Genomic DNA, 15,818 nt, shown 5'->3' on the forward strand with positions numbered 1-15,818 from the left:
AGGTCAGATTTGCCTGGCGGATGGCTGCGTGTTATTGGTGGACAGAGATCTGGGTTATTTAGAAGTGGTGGCCAATCAACAGGGATCTGCTGAGTTATGTAGTTTCACTACTGCAAAAGTTTGTCACAGGAAATTAACAAATAGGTGGAAGGACACACAAAGAGAGACTTAAAATTGTTATTCATCATAGAATAACTGCATAAATTCTATTCGGTGTGAGAACCCAAGATGCCCCACATATTTCGGCCTTGTCCACACGAACGCACTTATTTTTAAAACCAAAGCACCAGGTCACTTAAACCAAACCAAATTTGGAAAACGGCTGCCAGGGTGAAGATTTTCTAAATCTCCAGTTGCAGTGTTGTAGTATAGACAGTGAAACTGCCATCAGCTGTAGTTTGTGCGGTTCTTTGCTGCTAGTTCTTTGAAGTTGGCTTGGTGTGTCCCAGCCTTTACTGGAACATCCATGGCAGTTTTTTTTTTTTTTGTTCTTATTTATATCACTACACTATCACACACACACACACACAAAGCTCCATGTCAGACTCCCCTCCAGTTACACTAGTCAAAAACTGGAAAAAGAGGAAAGGACATACCAAACAATATTATCATAGACATGCCTATCCATTTATATTTTCTAGCTTTTTAAACATGCTGGGTTGTGAAGTCTGCATTCAGAAATGTAGAACCAGAAATGAACTCCACTAGCAGGGCATGCTTCTGTGCCAGCTTGCATAAATTACATCACATACAAACCAGTTATTATTTCACAAGGGAATGAAAAACCCCCACAATGATTCTATGCCCTGGACCAATGCGAGCCTGTTGCAGAGATTACAATACATAGTAAGGTCTGAATTGTGTTAGATGTGAAACAAAGGGCTCCCTGCAGTCAGCCTCTCAGAGGTGAAAGGTCAGCCCAGCACATCTGACATACTGCACATTAAGATGTGTGGGCCAGGGAGCCTGGAGGTACTATTTGCCACCTGGCAAAGATCAAGTTGTAGTGCTTTGTTTGTGTGTGCCCATGTGAATGTGTGTTTTGAGGGCACCTAATTATTATTATTATCTTTTATTTTTCTTTGTTAAAATTGTAAATCAGTAACTCTGACGTAGCAACAGGGTAAAATAATACTATGCACTGTTTGCCTATATAGTCATTATTAAATGACGTATGGAGAAAGTGAAGAGGGTTTATTTTTTATTTGATCTGAAACATTAGGAATTAAATGTGTTGCTTTCTTTTGTCAAAAAGGGTTTGAACATTTCCAGAGAGCACTCCCACCTAGGTCAATAAATAATTCAGGCTTTTTGGAAGTAGGCCTTGCATCCCCTTGAGAGGCTAGCGGGCTACTGAAGCCGGAATGGCTTCATCATTTCAAACATTTACATGGGTATACTGTTTGCTGTTACACTGGAGCTCATCTTCTCTGAGGCAACTTTTCAGGTTTGAAGAGTCTAGACATGCCAAATCAAGCCAAAGTGGGTTTTCTTGCAAATAAATGTGATATAAAATGTGTAAAAGTAGAATTAGTTACAGTTAGGAGGAAAAGGGATAATACCTTTCACAAACACACACACATACTTAAGTGTTCACACATGGAGCAGTTCATATCTTTGTGTTAGGGTCTTATCAGAGACAACCACAGACCTTTTTTTTCCCCCCTCTCTTTTGACAAACGGCACTCTGTTGCAGCAACATTACCGGTAGGATGAGGTGAAGTGTTTTTTTTTTCTCTCTTCTTCTCTGTTTTGTTCACCTTTTACCAACTTTACCACAATATGTTTGTAGGATAGTTCACCCAAAATAAAAATATTCTGTCATAGTTTGCTCAAACATGACTGACTTCCTTGGATGGAAATAATGGATGTCCAAGCTTGATTTTTTTTTTCTTTTTTCGTAAAATAAAAGTGAAAAGGACTGCTCTACAAAAAAAAAAAAAAAAAAGTATAACATGTATATCATTTAGTGGTTTTGAAAGACATCTAAGAAATTGACTTATTTTATTTTTATTTTAAACTTGCCAAATCACATGATGTGTGCTGCATTGCTTATTGGTCAGTGATGGCTAAATTTATTTGTTTGATAGATTCATTCAATCTTTCTTTCTTTCTTTCTTTCTTTCTTTCTTTCTTTCTTTCTTTCTTTCTTTCTTTCTTTCTTCTACAACGCAGATAAAATGTGTGAATATTTTTAAAAGAATATATATGTTGACTACAAAAACTGACAATAAAATTGAACAGTAGTGTCCATGTACTAGCACCAAAACACATGTAGTTGTTAGCAATGTGTACAGCTCATAACATGGTTTGTTTTAATTAATATTGTGTAAGTTTACAAAAATGTAATTGGTTCAGAAAAGGATATGAAAGTAAAGGCTGATTTATACTTCTGCATCGAAACTACACCGCAGCTATATTGAGTTTTGTGCATGTTTTTTGCACTTTTATATATTTTAATGTTACACCTTCTATTTAAAATAAAACAAAGCGAAGAACAAGTGTCTTATTTTTTTGTTGTCTGCGACAAACAGTTTTTCTGCCATGTTATGTTACAAGTCCACATGGAGATTGAAAGAATGCATTCGGTTATAGTCTCTTTTTTTGTAGTTTTAAATAAATTATCTGTTCTTTGATATTCATTTGCCGCAGTCACGGCTGATGCTTCTCCGACAAGCAGCTTCTTCTTCTGCTATTGCCGTCATACTGCGGGTTACACAAGCAACATGCCTGTGGACATTGCAGATTAGCAGTTTGCATGTGTACTGCACATCGACACGGACAACAACACAGAAGTAGAAATAAAAAACGATAGCATAGAGGCTACGGCGTAGGTCAGACGCAGAAGTATAAATCGGCCTTAAAGGGTTACTCCACCCCAAAATGAAAATGTTGTCATTAATCACTTACCCCCATGTCGTTTCAAACCTCTAAAAGCTCCGTTCATCTTCGGAACACAATTTAAGATGTTTTGAGGCTGGAGAATGTCCCATAGACTGCCAAGTAAATAACAGCGTCAAGGTCCAGAAAGCTTTTCTGTGTCCTCCGCACCACAAAGTTCCCGTCGCTTCATATAACCCAGATCTGATGGCAGATGGAGTATTCTGACGATGACTTTTCATACCTTTTATGGACCTTGACACTGTTATTTACTTGGCAGTCTATGGGACTGTCTCAAGCCTCCAGGTTGTGTTCTGAAGACGAACTGAGCTTTTACGGATTTGGAACAACATGGGGTATTATATAAAATATATAAATGTGATTAATGACAAAACTATCATTTTAAGGTGGAGAATCCCTTTAAGTCATATAGGTAAAAATTGATAGCCAGAATGCACTGTAAGTCGCTTTGGATAAAAGCGTCTGCTAAATGCATAAATTTAATTTTAATTTAATTTAATGTAATTTAATTTAAGTCTTACGGGTAAGACACTCTGATGTGACAACTTGGACATGTATCGGCTATAGATTCTCTTCTTCATTTGAAAGGAAGTTGAGCTCAATCAAGTGACACGGCCTCTCGGTCAGATGTTAATTTCTTTCTCAGTGCGATCCATGGTAACACTAAATATTTAGTAAACAGGCAGAGGACCCAAGGAAAATATGTGTGTAGCCGTGTGTGTGTGTGTGTGTGTGAGGGCACGCTAGCTTTTGCATGAGGGGCCTGTATATCACATGCTTTGTGATACTCTATCTGAGTTCAAATGAAGCTTACATTGACTCAGAGCCTCACCAGGTTGTTTATGCCAAAAAACCTGAATAATGCTGCTAAGATTGTTTAAGGGCTTTGTTAACTAGATCACAAAAGAACATAAACATTACATAAATGCAGATAAACTCAAAAAAAAAAAAATTTTGTATTATTAATATTTATTTCTTTGAGCATTTTTTGAATGAAAATTACTGCCAATCATATGTATTCAACCTATAGCTGGAAAAAAACTCCTAGACATGACTACAAAAACCGACATCCATTGCGTGTATAAAAGAGGTTCAGCTGCCATTTCGGTTAACGTCTGCTCAGCTCCCATCTCAAGGTGCTAAAGGCTGATTAAGTTCCTTTTATAAGCACCTCTGGCTCAATTGCTGGGCCTCAGTGATCACACCTCTGAAAGTGGAACTTGCCACCCTTACCAGGTCACACCTTATCCTCTCATGACTGATAAGAGCAGCACAGGGGCAGAAAAGAGTTTGTGTTAGCAAATATGTGACATACAAAGCAGCAAGTTGTTGTTTTTTTTGCCGCCAAGTCACCGTGACATTCGGTGTACAAAAAAAAGTTGCGGTTTAACGTGCAAACACGCTCTATTTATCAGTTCATACTTGAGAGGTGTTAAGAAAAAAGGGGAACTGAGTACTTTTTTTTCTCCTTTTCATTCGTAATTCATCGAAATATTGTTTCAATGGAGCCCAAATAGTTAACTGTCTTATAAGAGCTCAGAAAACGAGAAGCCATTCATGAGAGAATGTGACCTACGGTCCTTCACCCTTGTTTAAATAACAGGTTTTGAGACCGTGGAGGTTTTTCTTGGCACCTGTTGAGCCCCTTTCACACTGCCATTCCGGCAAATACAGGGGTAAAGTGTTCCTGTAATTGTTCCCTGGTCGCTAGATTTGGCACTTTCACACTGCCAGTGATGACCCGGTATATGTGCGTGCTTTCACACACAACCCCTGAAGATCCCGTAACGACACGTGACATCAGCGCGTGACGTGTAATGTACGAGTCGACAACGCTTGGCACGTTATACTTTCACTGAAGCAAGCAAACGATCTCTGCGTCAGCGCGGAAAGTGAGGAACTAACTGATCTCTGCTTCATTACAGTTTGCACATGTGTTTTCGTCGCGAATGTTGATCTTCCTTCAAAACAGCCGGTAAAAGAGTCGCGCGATAACGCGCGTCATCACTTCGATACCGAATTAGATCTGGCTTTTGTTCACACAGCGCTCGTTCCGGATCGATTACCGCAATGTTACTATGTCCCCGACCCGGGTTCGATTCGGTAATCAATTCCGGGACGTGGTTGCTTTCACACAGAAGGCGACCAGGCAATGTTACGGGAATATTGCGGGTCCGACGTGCAGTGTGAAAGGGGCTTTGGAGTCAAAACTCCCCAAAACAGACAGTTTCACAGGCTTTTGTATTTTAAGAAAACATGTATTTTTGGCCACCGTCTAGCTCTGGTTTCCATGGAGCTCTGGGAGAAGGTCAGAAATCAGCTTTCTTTTAGGGTGACCATACAAAGATCGTGTTATTTATTGATATATTTATTTAGACATTTTTTAACTGAAAGGTTTGAGCTGTATTGCATTTTTAAAGGCACGGCTTTATTACCCAACAGCAACAATAGCAGAGCCAGCACTGAAAGTTTATGAACTTAATAGGGAGAATTATATAGTACAGAGTTGTGAATGAAAAATAACAATTAACATTGTGGTGTGAAATAATAAATATATATTTTTAGGGCAGTTGTGTGGTGTGTAGGTTTCAACACAAACTACCAGATGCAATAATAATAAAAAAACAGCAACAGTTTAATGGTGATATCCATATGGCTTAATATGAGTGATAATCTGGTAAAATGAGAACCTAACATTTCTAGACTATTACAGTGAATATAATTGCAATAATTTGATTAATATTTTACAGCACACTCCACTGTTTTGATGGTTCCTCCTGATGGCCATTATCAAGATGGATTTGGTCACAAATCAAGCTGCATACACCTTTAAAGTGACTTTCCAGGGTACAGTAACTCTAACACTAATAATTCCGCCTGTTTGTAAATGGTCTTGGCAAGCTTTATTAGCTCAACGCTTTGCCACTCCCTGTGTTAAATCATAGATGATTCCCTAACAAAGCGGCAAACCCTGGCTGCTCAGGAGTTAACGTGGGTCTTTCCTGTTCTGTGAAAGCCCTGCGGTCCACAGCATTACGAATGATGTGGCTTCTGAGAGCCTTAACACAGTCGACGGAATGAATAAGACTTCCCTTTTAGACGATAATATGATCCGCGTGTGCTCCCTGGAGGTGTCATCAAGGGGAAAGACGAATCCTCCTCGCTGAAAAGAGGAAGTGAAGGAAACAATGGCCCCCTCAGTATTTACTGGTTCTCCACTTTAAGCCTGTCTTATAATCGCCTGAACTAAGGAGATGTTTATGGCTTCCCCCTGGACTATTTGTACGTATGCTTGTGTGTGTGTGTGTGTGTGAGAGAGCTTACCCAAAGGAGTGGTTACAGAGGCAGGCTGTAGCTTTAAGCTCTGCAGTACCTTTTGATTCCTGTAATCGGCATTCTAATTATCCACTTGAGCTAATTAGCACCTTGCTTTACCCCAGGTGTGTTACTGTAAACATCATCAAAGTAGCTCACTTTCATACTCTTTGATGTGCTCCTAATCCAACACCTCCTCCCAGAAAACCAGATCAGGGCATCTTGATGCCGTGTTTTCCAAGGTAACCACATAATGTTGCTTCTTTTTTTTTTATTAGTATAAACATATTTAAATATAAACTTTGAATCCAAAATAACTTATTTATTTACTTATTTTTGTCATTTTAATTAATTTATATATTAGAATATTTAGATATTTTTCAGATACAATTATTTAAAGAATGTTTACAATTAGTAAATTATCATTAAATTATTTGAATAAACTATTCAATTATTTCAGTTACGTATAAATACATTTTAATATAGTATATACATTTGTATGCAAGTATAATTTACTTTTTTGATATTCATTTTTTAATTTAAATTCAAGTCTAATTATTTTTTTATTTTTTTGCTATATCAATACAGCGTTTTAGTGTTTCTTATGTATAGAAATTAATTTGGTTCAATTTTATAAATGCTCAAGGCAATACAAGTCACGGTTCAGCGCTATTGTCAGCTTTGTGGATATTGTAGTTAATTCATTCAGTTCTTATTCAGTCGTTATTCTGACAAAACAGAAGGGCCAAATTTGGGTCCCTAGTGCATCCCATGGGTCACTGACCTTTGATGGTAGTTATGGGGTAAGGGCATAGAAAAGGTTTCATGGGAGTCAAAGATTGACCGCATAAAGGGCCGAATCCTTCCCTTGTGAACTACCTGCTGGGGAAGCTATTCAGGTGACCAAAGTCCAAAGTGTGTATGTGTATAAGGATGTGTGTGCAGGAGGGGGTGATGAACAGATGTGTTTTACTCCCTCATTAACATCAGAAAGAACTGCTCTGATTGAAGGTCCTGGACCAAGGAGGCTCTATTCCTGATTGGATGTGGACTGTCCCTATTCACTCATACACACACATTCACACACACTGACCTCTTTAAAAGGCTCCCACCTACACTGCCAGCTGGCAACTGGTGAGGTTTTGCTGTGGCCTCCACAGTCCACACCACAGATCTGTGCACATGAGCTCTCCGAACACCTCAGTCGCACACACCAATAAACATGTGCTTTCAGGCGCACACAGGCATCCAATTGCCTCAAATGGACTCGACTTCCCTGTAGCGTTTCTGTGGGGTCAAACGATCCGTTTGAATCCATTTCAAAAGTGTCTTTAAATGGGAAACAAGCTCTGAGATAATACATATTAGCCTCAACCCAAATTCAAAAACCTTTTTAGGATTGAATACCTTGGTAATCCCTGTTAACTATTAAGTAGTTGGGAATACGGGCACCCTCAATCGACGACGATTCAGGTTTCACCCCGGCTCTTTTTCAAGTCAAAGGAATAAGGCTTACTGTAATCTGCACTGGCAGCACCGTATGTTATTATCGTGTCCTAATTAATCTTACAGAAGGTGTAATTCAACTTCAGATTAGGCCCATACCTCACACAGATTAATTAATGTCTCTAATCAGCAACAGCAAAATTAATTTTGCCCTGATTACGTGCGTTTGAATTTGCATGTGCTTAAAGCAGGCTCTTTATTTCATTATGATATTGAGTGCAGAGTCTCACACACACATAAAACAGGTTAGTCTGCCATAAACAGACATGCACTAGTACACACAACAGGATGGGGGCATAATCTGTGTTATTCACTCGTGTTTTGGCACACAGAGCACACAAAGTGCATGTACACACACGCTTGCGGTGGTAGCCAGGAGCTGTTTGCAGTAGAGTGTTATTGATGGGGCTGTGTGAGTGATGGAGAGAGAGAGGCTGAAGAACAACGCAGCAGATGTGCTGACAGTTGTTCTCAGGCAACCTTCTGCATGTTTAATACCACCCCAGCTGATCCTGGTCCTGCAGAACACAGGAGACCACAGCTTCCAGCCAGCATGCATGCGTGTTTGACAAAGTCATCTTTGCCCCCGTAGCAGCACATATGAGTGCCCATGTATACAGACAGATATGGGGAGGGAAATTGCATTCAGCTAGAGGTGGGTGAAATTTCGCAGTAATGCATGGTCTGAGAGCAAGATTGCGGTCTCAGATGTTAATGCACTGCAGTGAAATTTTAAGGTGCAAAACAATTTTCTATAGTATGGTGATGTACGAAGCACAGCTCAGACAGAAGTCACTTTAAAACCAAACAAGTGTGAACAACTTGATCTGGTTGTGACATTTATATAGGTAAATAACTAGATTTCTAACCATTAACATATGCTGAACATCTGTAAATGTGACCTCACATTTAGGCTTGAGTGAACCTCTTTGAATCGAACGCATAACTCTCCATCCATAAATGAAGAACTTACCATCCAAGATAATGTGAGGGATTTTTAGGGAATTGTTAAAAGTGAATGGTTTCCCATGCAGTCAGCACTTGAGAAAGTACAATTAGCGGTCATATGCTGGAAACATTTGCCAAGACACACTGAAGAACGTCCAAAAAAGAAGAAGTTTTGAGAAGTAGGCTGGAAACCAAGCCATGTATCGCTAAAATTCTCAAAGGGTTTCTTATGATAAGGTAGAGATAGGACGTCTTTGTGGTGCCAATGAAAGAGGCTTGTTTTCTTTTTTTTGCTTCACAAATGAAGCGTACCATAAAATGGCAGAGGACAGAGTAAGGAAGTGTGGGAAGGTTGTGGGCAGGATGGATGGATAGATAGATAGGGCCACTCCTAACATGCATATTTCATTAGCAACCTGTCTGCTGGTCTGGAGCCTTCATTTAAAGCCCCCCTTTGAGGTCTTATTTTTTGCTCCATCTGGACCTGTTAGCTTTCAGAAACCCAACAAGCACTTCTGGCAATGCCACTGAGGAGTCTTATCAGAACCCAAGCTGTTTTCTTTTAGTTTCGCCTTTTGTCTGATAATAAACAGGTATCACAGAAAGATTGTTGTGTTCCATTAAATCAGCCTTGAATAAAAGGACTTACATTGATGGCCTATGGGGAGATCCAGTCATGTTTACAACATAAATGCATAAATGTATCTCAAAAATAACAATTCTATCATCATGTATGCTCTCATATTTCTTTGTGGAACATAAACTAATGTATTGTGAGATGTTTTTTCCATATAATGGCAATCAGTGGTTCCCAATATTCTTCAAAACATATTCTTTTGTGTTTCACAGAAGAAAGTCACACTAGTTTGGAACAGTGTGAGGGTGAGTAAATGATGAGATAATTTAGCATTTTTGTGTGATCTGTCACTTTAAATAATAAAAAACGATTATGGTAAATGTTGGTTGAGTGCTTTGCATTCTTAGTAAAGAAACAGAATGAATTTTACCTCTCTAAAAAGGACAAAACCATAGCCTATGTAACAAAAAAAAAAAAAAAAAAAAACTATGTAAGGTGTCTCGTTGTTTTTTTTTCTCCGAGGGAGAACCTGGTGTTGTTTTGCTCGTGAAACTGTTTGAACAGCTAGTGACCGACGGGCCAATCGCATGCTGAGAGCCACTGAGCATCTGCCGGGAGATTTGCATATTAATTGACCCATATTAACTTCCAAAAAAATTTATAGACTCCGAACTCAGCCAACAAATTCATCTGCCCATGCTTCTAAGCCCTCACCTGCCGATTTTATAGAGTTTGATGGTACAAAGACGTCGTGCTCAAAGTAAAGAAAACCTCAAATTGCAGGTTTTGTTAGCGTGTGTAATTTGCTTCATCTCTTTTCAGCTCTCTCGCCCCAAGGCGGTTTGGGCTTTTTGTGGTTGTTCTTTCCTCCCAGAGTGCAACCTGACTGATAGTTCGCCTGAGATAGAGGTTGACTTCTTTATCTTCCTCTGCACAGCATATTGTGTTCTCCTCTCCTCCTGTCTTTTCTCCTCCTCAGGGTAGCCCAGTGAGCTATTGTGTGTCTCCAGCTTTACGAACTCACACACACACACACGCACACACACACACACACAGGCACTCTGAGGCTGGTAGAGGCCCAGAACAGTTGTCAAGAGAGAGAGGGGTAACATGTGCATGGGGTGGGCACAGATGGTGGGTCTGCGTGGGGGAGGAAGGGGGAAAGGTGGGCCGTCTGGCGGCATGAGCAAGCCTCAGAGAGCTCTCTCTCTCTTTCTCGTGCTTCCTTTCCTCCCCTTCTCTCCTTCTTGCCTGTTGCATTGGGTCCTATAGTAGACAAATGGGAGTTTAATTCAATTAGGGCCAGGCTACTGTTGCCGCTTCACGGCAGGGTCGGTGGAGCACCGCCACCCATTTAAAGATGGGTGCATGCTAGATAAGTGCACACACACACACACCATCTCTCTCACTCTGCTTTTTCACACTCACAAATATTGGCAAGTACTGAAATACTTAAATACAAGGAAAACAAAGCCGGCCACAGTACACACACAGACACACACACACCCTCTCCAGGTTTGCAGTAATGGTTCACGCATTGCTGAGTTTTCACTGAGGATCACAGCGGCACAAAAGCGGCCCCTCTCTTCCTGGGCCCTTTGTTCCCCCAGCACCAGTGTGACCTCTCCGGCTGCCTGGCCTTAAAACAAACACAGAGAGCCTCGTCTCCCATCACACACACACTGTAAACAAGAGAAATTTCACCGGCCGTTATCTACATTGTAACCCCACAAGAAAAAAACAGACCCAATCCAGACACTTTCTGTCAGGTTCAAGGCCTTCGCTGACATAAACAGCCTTGTGTGGGAGTCACAGATTCATTGTTGAAAAGTGTGTGGTTACATACAGAACTTATTTTAAAGACCCTACCGTCATCAGAATAACCTTTTATTTTATATGCTGACATATGCTGTTTGATAAGTTATATTTATAGCAGATTATAGCTGAAAATGATCTTTCTTTTCCTTCTTAGAAAACGGACCAAAAATACTGATGACTGATCCTGCACATTTTGTTTTATTTATTTTTACATAATATGCTTGTCCTGCCCAATCTTCTTCCTACCTTCTTTTAATCCTTACTTCCTTCAGGCAATAGGACACAAGACAGTATACAGCACTTGTCATATTAATTCTATTCTTCATAGACTGCTATTTTATTCTTTATACCTAAAATGATGTACATTAAATGTTATATTATGATGTCCAACAGGTGAAAATCATATACTTTCCTATCAGATCCCTTTGCATTAAAAAAAAAAAAAAAAAATTAAATTTCTCTCATAATACAGTTATTACCCATTTATGGTACATCAGACAGTTGGTTCAGCATATACATTACCTCTGTGCACTTTTCTGAGGCATGAAACAAGTAAAAGTTTGCCCTCCCTATTGCATTTTTCACATGAATGGAAGATGACTGACTTGATTTACATGGATCATTTCCAGGCTATAGCCACTAGGCAGCGACCTCCTTTCAACTGTTTGGAGCCTTACCTAGTGCCCCCCCCCCCCTCCCCCACTGCTTGCTCAGGTGATGCACACCGCACAGGAGAGAGAGAGAAAGAGAGAGAGAGAGAGAGAATAGAGCAGTTATTTTCCACCGTCTGTTCTGCCGGGTTTCATTACCGTGGCAGAGAGGCACCTGGGAAAGACCTGCGGAAGACTGATTCTCGATATGGATGTTAAATATGCGCTTACCTTTCTGTTTCGGCCACTAGGAATCAACGGAAAGGAGATGAAAGGAAAGGGAAAAGATGGATAGCAAGCGGATTACCTGTGGTCAGGGAATGTTGAAAAGGTGTGTGAGCCAGCGGAGGTGTCGTTCAGTCCAGATGGATGTGATTGTTGTGCATTTGGCACAACAGAAACCTTTTCTGTCTGAAATAATCAAAAGCTTGAAATCGTCTTTCGCCACATACCAGTGAAATGGCTCCAGTGGACAGTTTGGCTTTGGGTTTGCAGGTGTGTCTGCAGTTTTTCCCCGAGTGCTGGGAACACACTACGCAGATGAGATGAGAGGATTACAGTATAAGAGCTTGTGACAGAGCACACACATACCTGTCCAAACAGCTAAACTGCTGTATGTGTACATGTGTATGTGTGTGTGTGCGCACAACTCCAGGCTATGGAATGTGTGCACCTCACCCAGTTAGCGGAGACATTTTAGTTTGTCCAAACTGGACTGACACAAGGTATCATTTCTGTAATTATGCTAAATGTTTGCTTGCTAATGTATTCTGCATTTTAATGACTCTACCTATCTAGCTTGTTGCTCAGTTCTTGGTAATGATGACTTCTGGTACCATGTTGAAATGCATTATGCCCTATTCTCAAAGGACAGCTACCAGAGTGATAGGTGGGGTTGGTGGAGAATACGAAACAGCGCAGAGAGAGAGAGGGAGGGAGGGGAGAAAGGAGAAGTCAGGGCAAGAGAGAGAAGAGAGGTGGCTTCTTTGTCTCTAGGGCGAGCACAATGGACCGTTCACTGCAGGAATTATATAGCAGACCAGCTGCCGGAATGACACACTAAAATGGCAGCCAATAGAATTGCAATGGGGGCAGATCTACATGGGGAAGCACATTTGATTGGCAGATGTAAAATAAAGTTACGCGTATATATAGAAAAGTATTTGTATGTTTTAATCTTACTTTGTAGTTTTACTGTAAACACATTCAAAATTTCAAATTTAAAAGTTTCAACCTGGAGGAGTTCATTCCACTTTTTAATCACTCTGAATATAATTACTGATGAAAATCGAATTTTATGATTTGAAAATGCAAAAAATGTGACAAGTTAGATGGATGAAAACAAAGATCTTACAATCATAAAAATATTTACTTTTTTCATGAGTTAATTAGTTAATCAATTATTATTATTTATTCTTTTTACTCCCACGTAAAAAAAAAAAAAGTGCACAAAGTGCATAGAATATCTTGGTCACATCTGTCAGCCCATGTGACCTTAGAGGCAGATTGCTTGATGGATTGCTTTAAGTGCCCGTCACTTTCTTTTCTATCACTTACACACACACCCACACACAAAGGCAAAGTATCTGCTTGACGGAATTCAAAACATGCCTGTTCCTTTTTCCAAAATGGTTTTCAAACCTCAGTGTTTTCTATGTCTATTAGTGTTGTGAGAGCGTCTCTGCAATTACAGTAAAATTAGAAAAAACCTTCAGAACCAACCATACTGACTTTTTGTAAAAAAAAAAAAAAAGAAAAAAATACACATCCACTCAAGTATTCCACCTATGCCATTCGGAGTGTGGATGGCTAGCATATGCTGTCGAAAAGCTCAAAACACAAAAACTGGAAAATGTCATGTAAATAGTTTAGTGTTTTGTGTGGGCTTAAAGTCAAACCACTCAGCAGTTCACTATTATAAATATTCAGCCCTGACCTCTGTATTCATCTTCATGATTCTTTTCCTAGTCCTCCCACTTCTTTCTATTTCTTCAGAACACTCCCACCATTCAAACGCTGAATGACTGGCCGCAGCTTTTTAGCTCCAGTACCAAAATTCAGGGCTGCCTTATGTACCTGCGCAAGACATAGTGAAGTGCACTTATTACTGGCATAAAGATGGAATAAATGGCTGTTGTTGGAGAGCAAGAGAGAGAGGGAACAGAGGAGAGAAAAAGGCAAGATAAAGTTGCTTAACGTCCAAGGTATACTCGGACCACACAAAGAGCCTCTCATGTCTTACTTTCAACCACTCCCTTTATGTCTCTCTTTTGCTTTCTCTCGCTCCCCTTCTCCTTTTCATTCAAGGAGGGGGGGTCTTCACCCTCGGCCTGAAGCCGCTCCTAAATAATCCCGCTGGTCACACCTCTTAGTTAGAAAGCTTTTTGTCCCACGCCCTTCACCCCCGCCATACCACCTCACCCTGCTCTTTGGTATTCAGCCCGGGTCAGTGCATTTCGACCATCCCTTGTACCCGAGATGGTTCCCCTTTTAATTTGCACCTGTTGCGCAGTTGTCTGGGGGAGCAAATGCAGCCCCATGGATCAGACAAAGATCATATTATGATCAGATACGTGCGGCTAATCTTCACGTCCTCTGGCAAGAGCCGCCGAGAAAAAGCAGCCTTTCTGGCATGGGAACCTGTGATAAAAGACGTCATTGGTATTTGTTTTATTATTTTTATTTTTATTTTTTAAGTGAATAGGCTCCTAGGGAGAGATTAGGGGTAGTTAAGGTACGCAGTGGGAATCGAGTGTTCCACAGCCCAGTCGAGTCCATTTGACGCCAACGAACTGGGAAATAGAGCACAGATGGAAGGGAAAGTTTGTTGTTTTTCAAAACTCTGCATTCGGGAGAGGGAGAAAATTGTCCCGAAATCAGCAATTAGGTTTTTAATCTTACCATTAGAGAAACTTCCCACTAGTTCTCACTGCTTTGGCAGCTTGCCTCTGAGATAAGGTGCTCGGAGAGCCTGGGGAGATGTGTGCTGTATTAGGCGAGGAAAGAACTTCAAATGAACCTGAACGTTAAACGGCTGTTCCCATGATGTAAGCTTCATAGTTTATTAGACCCTCAGCACCTCTCAATAAGAGAGTTTTGTGGGTTTTTGGTTTGCTTTATCATACTATCTGTTGTTGTATATCGAGCAACAATCTTGTCTAGGGAGATTTCCATTATTTTGACATCTAGAAATTGTTATTTGTTCCTGTATATATATATATATATATATATATATATATATATATATATATATTTAAATTCAAATAATAAGACCCGTATTCTGTTCTGTCCACAGTGTTGAATTATGAAAATGTGGTGGATGCCGGTTCAGGGTCCGATGAGGAGGACAGACTCCTGGGTTCTGAGGGTGAAGGCAGTCCAGCAGGTGTACCGAGTCTGGAGGCCTCACCCCGGGTAGCCCATGCCCTGTTCTCCTGCCGCGGGGATGAAGAAAATGAAAGCCAGGATGGGGCAGGAGCACATGTCTGGCTCCATGGAGACCTGAATGGTTCAGGTAAGAGTGAGCGCTGAGAATATCAGGCCAAAATGAGGTATTAACATATGAAACATAGCCGAGTTTTTTTTTTCTTTTCTTTTTTAAATCAACCTTGCCATTTTTATATTACCAGGACAGAGCAGCTTTTATTTCTTAGGCTTGCAGCTGTTTGGCACTTTTGATGTAATGGCAACTTTTAGACTATTAGCTCACATTTCTACTTTGGTTTCTTACTTTTTGTCACAAAGTAGGCTACACCTAATCTTCAGTGCCTCATCACTGTCTCCACACCCCTTTCTTCTGGCTTCATTTTGACTCAACCACTCAAAACCAAAAGCGATCAAGATCACAGACAAGACCCAAGCTAGTGAGGCTTTAAAGACAAATTCTCTTAATTAGGGTTGCATAGCTATCATTTAGCATGAGCGTGCCCTGCTGAAGACTCATTAAAGGCCTTAAATGAAATTTTTGGCATTATGATGGCCATTTACATACATAATAGGCCCACAATTCCCTGTGCCTGGCTGACAGTTACAGAGTGAAGGGAGAACTCATGCGAGTCGCCCAGTTTAAAAAAAAAAAAAAGAGAGAAAGAGAGAGAAAGGGA

General features: G+C 40.4%; 1 protein-coding gene across 3 annotated transcripts in view; it reads left to right on the forward strand.

The window, feature by feature from the left end:
* LOC128019817 (zinc finger E-box-binding homeobox 2) overlaps positions 1 to 15,818 on the forward strand; it is a 53,412-nt gene that overhangs the window by 25,406 nt on the left and 12,188 nt on the right. For all 3 annotated transcript variants that reach the window (XM_052606083.1, XM_052606081.1, XM_052606084.1), the window contains exon 3: positions 15,011 to 15,229. In XM_052606083.1, the coding sequence (XP_052462043.1) occupies positions 15,011 to 15,229 (219 nt within the window). The remainder of the gene's footprint in view (positions 1 to 15,010; positions 15,230 to 15,818) is intronic.

The sequence above is a fragment of the Carassius gibelio genome, chromosome A9 (genome assembly GCF_023724105.1).
Source record: "Carassius gibelio isolate Cgi1373 ecotype wild population from Czech Republic chromosome A9, carGib1.2-hapl.c, whole genome shotgun sequence".
Taxonomy (NCBI): Eukaryota; Metazoa; Chordata; class Actinopteri; order Cypriniformes; family Cyprinidae; genus Carassius; species Carassius gibelio.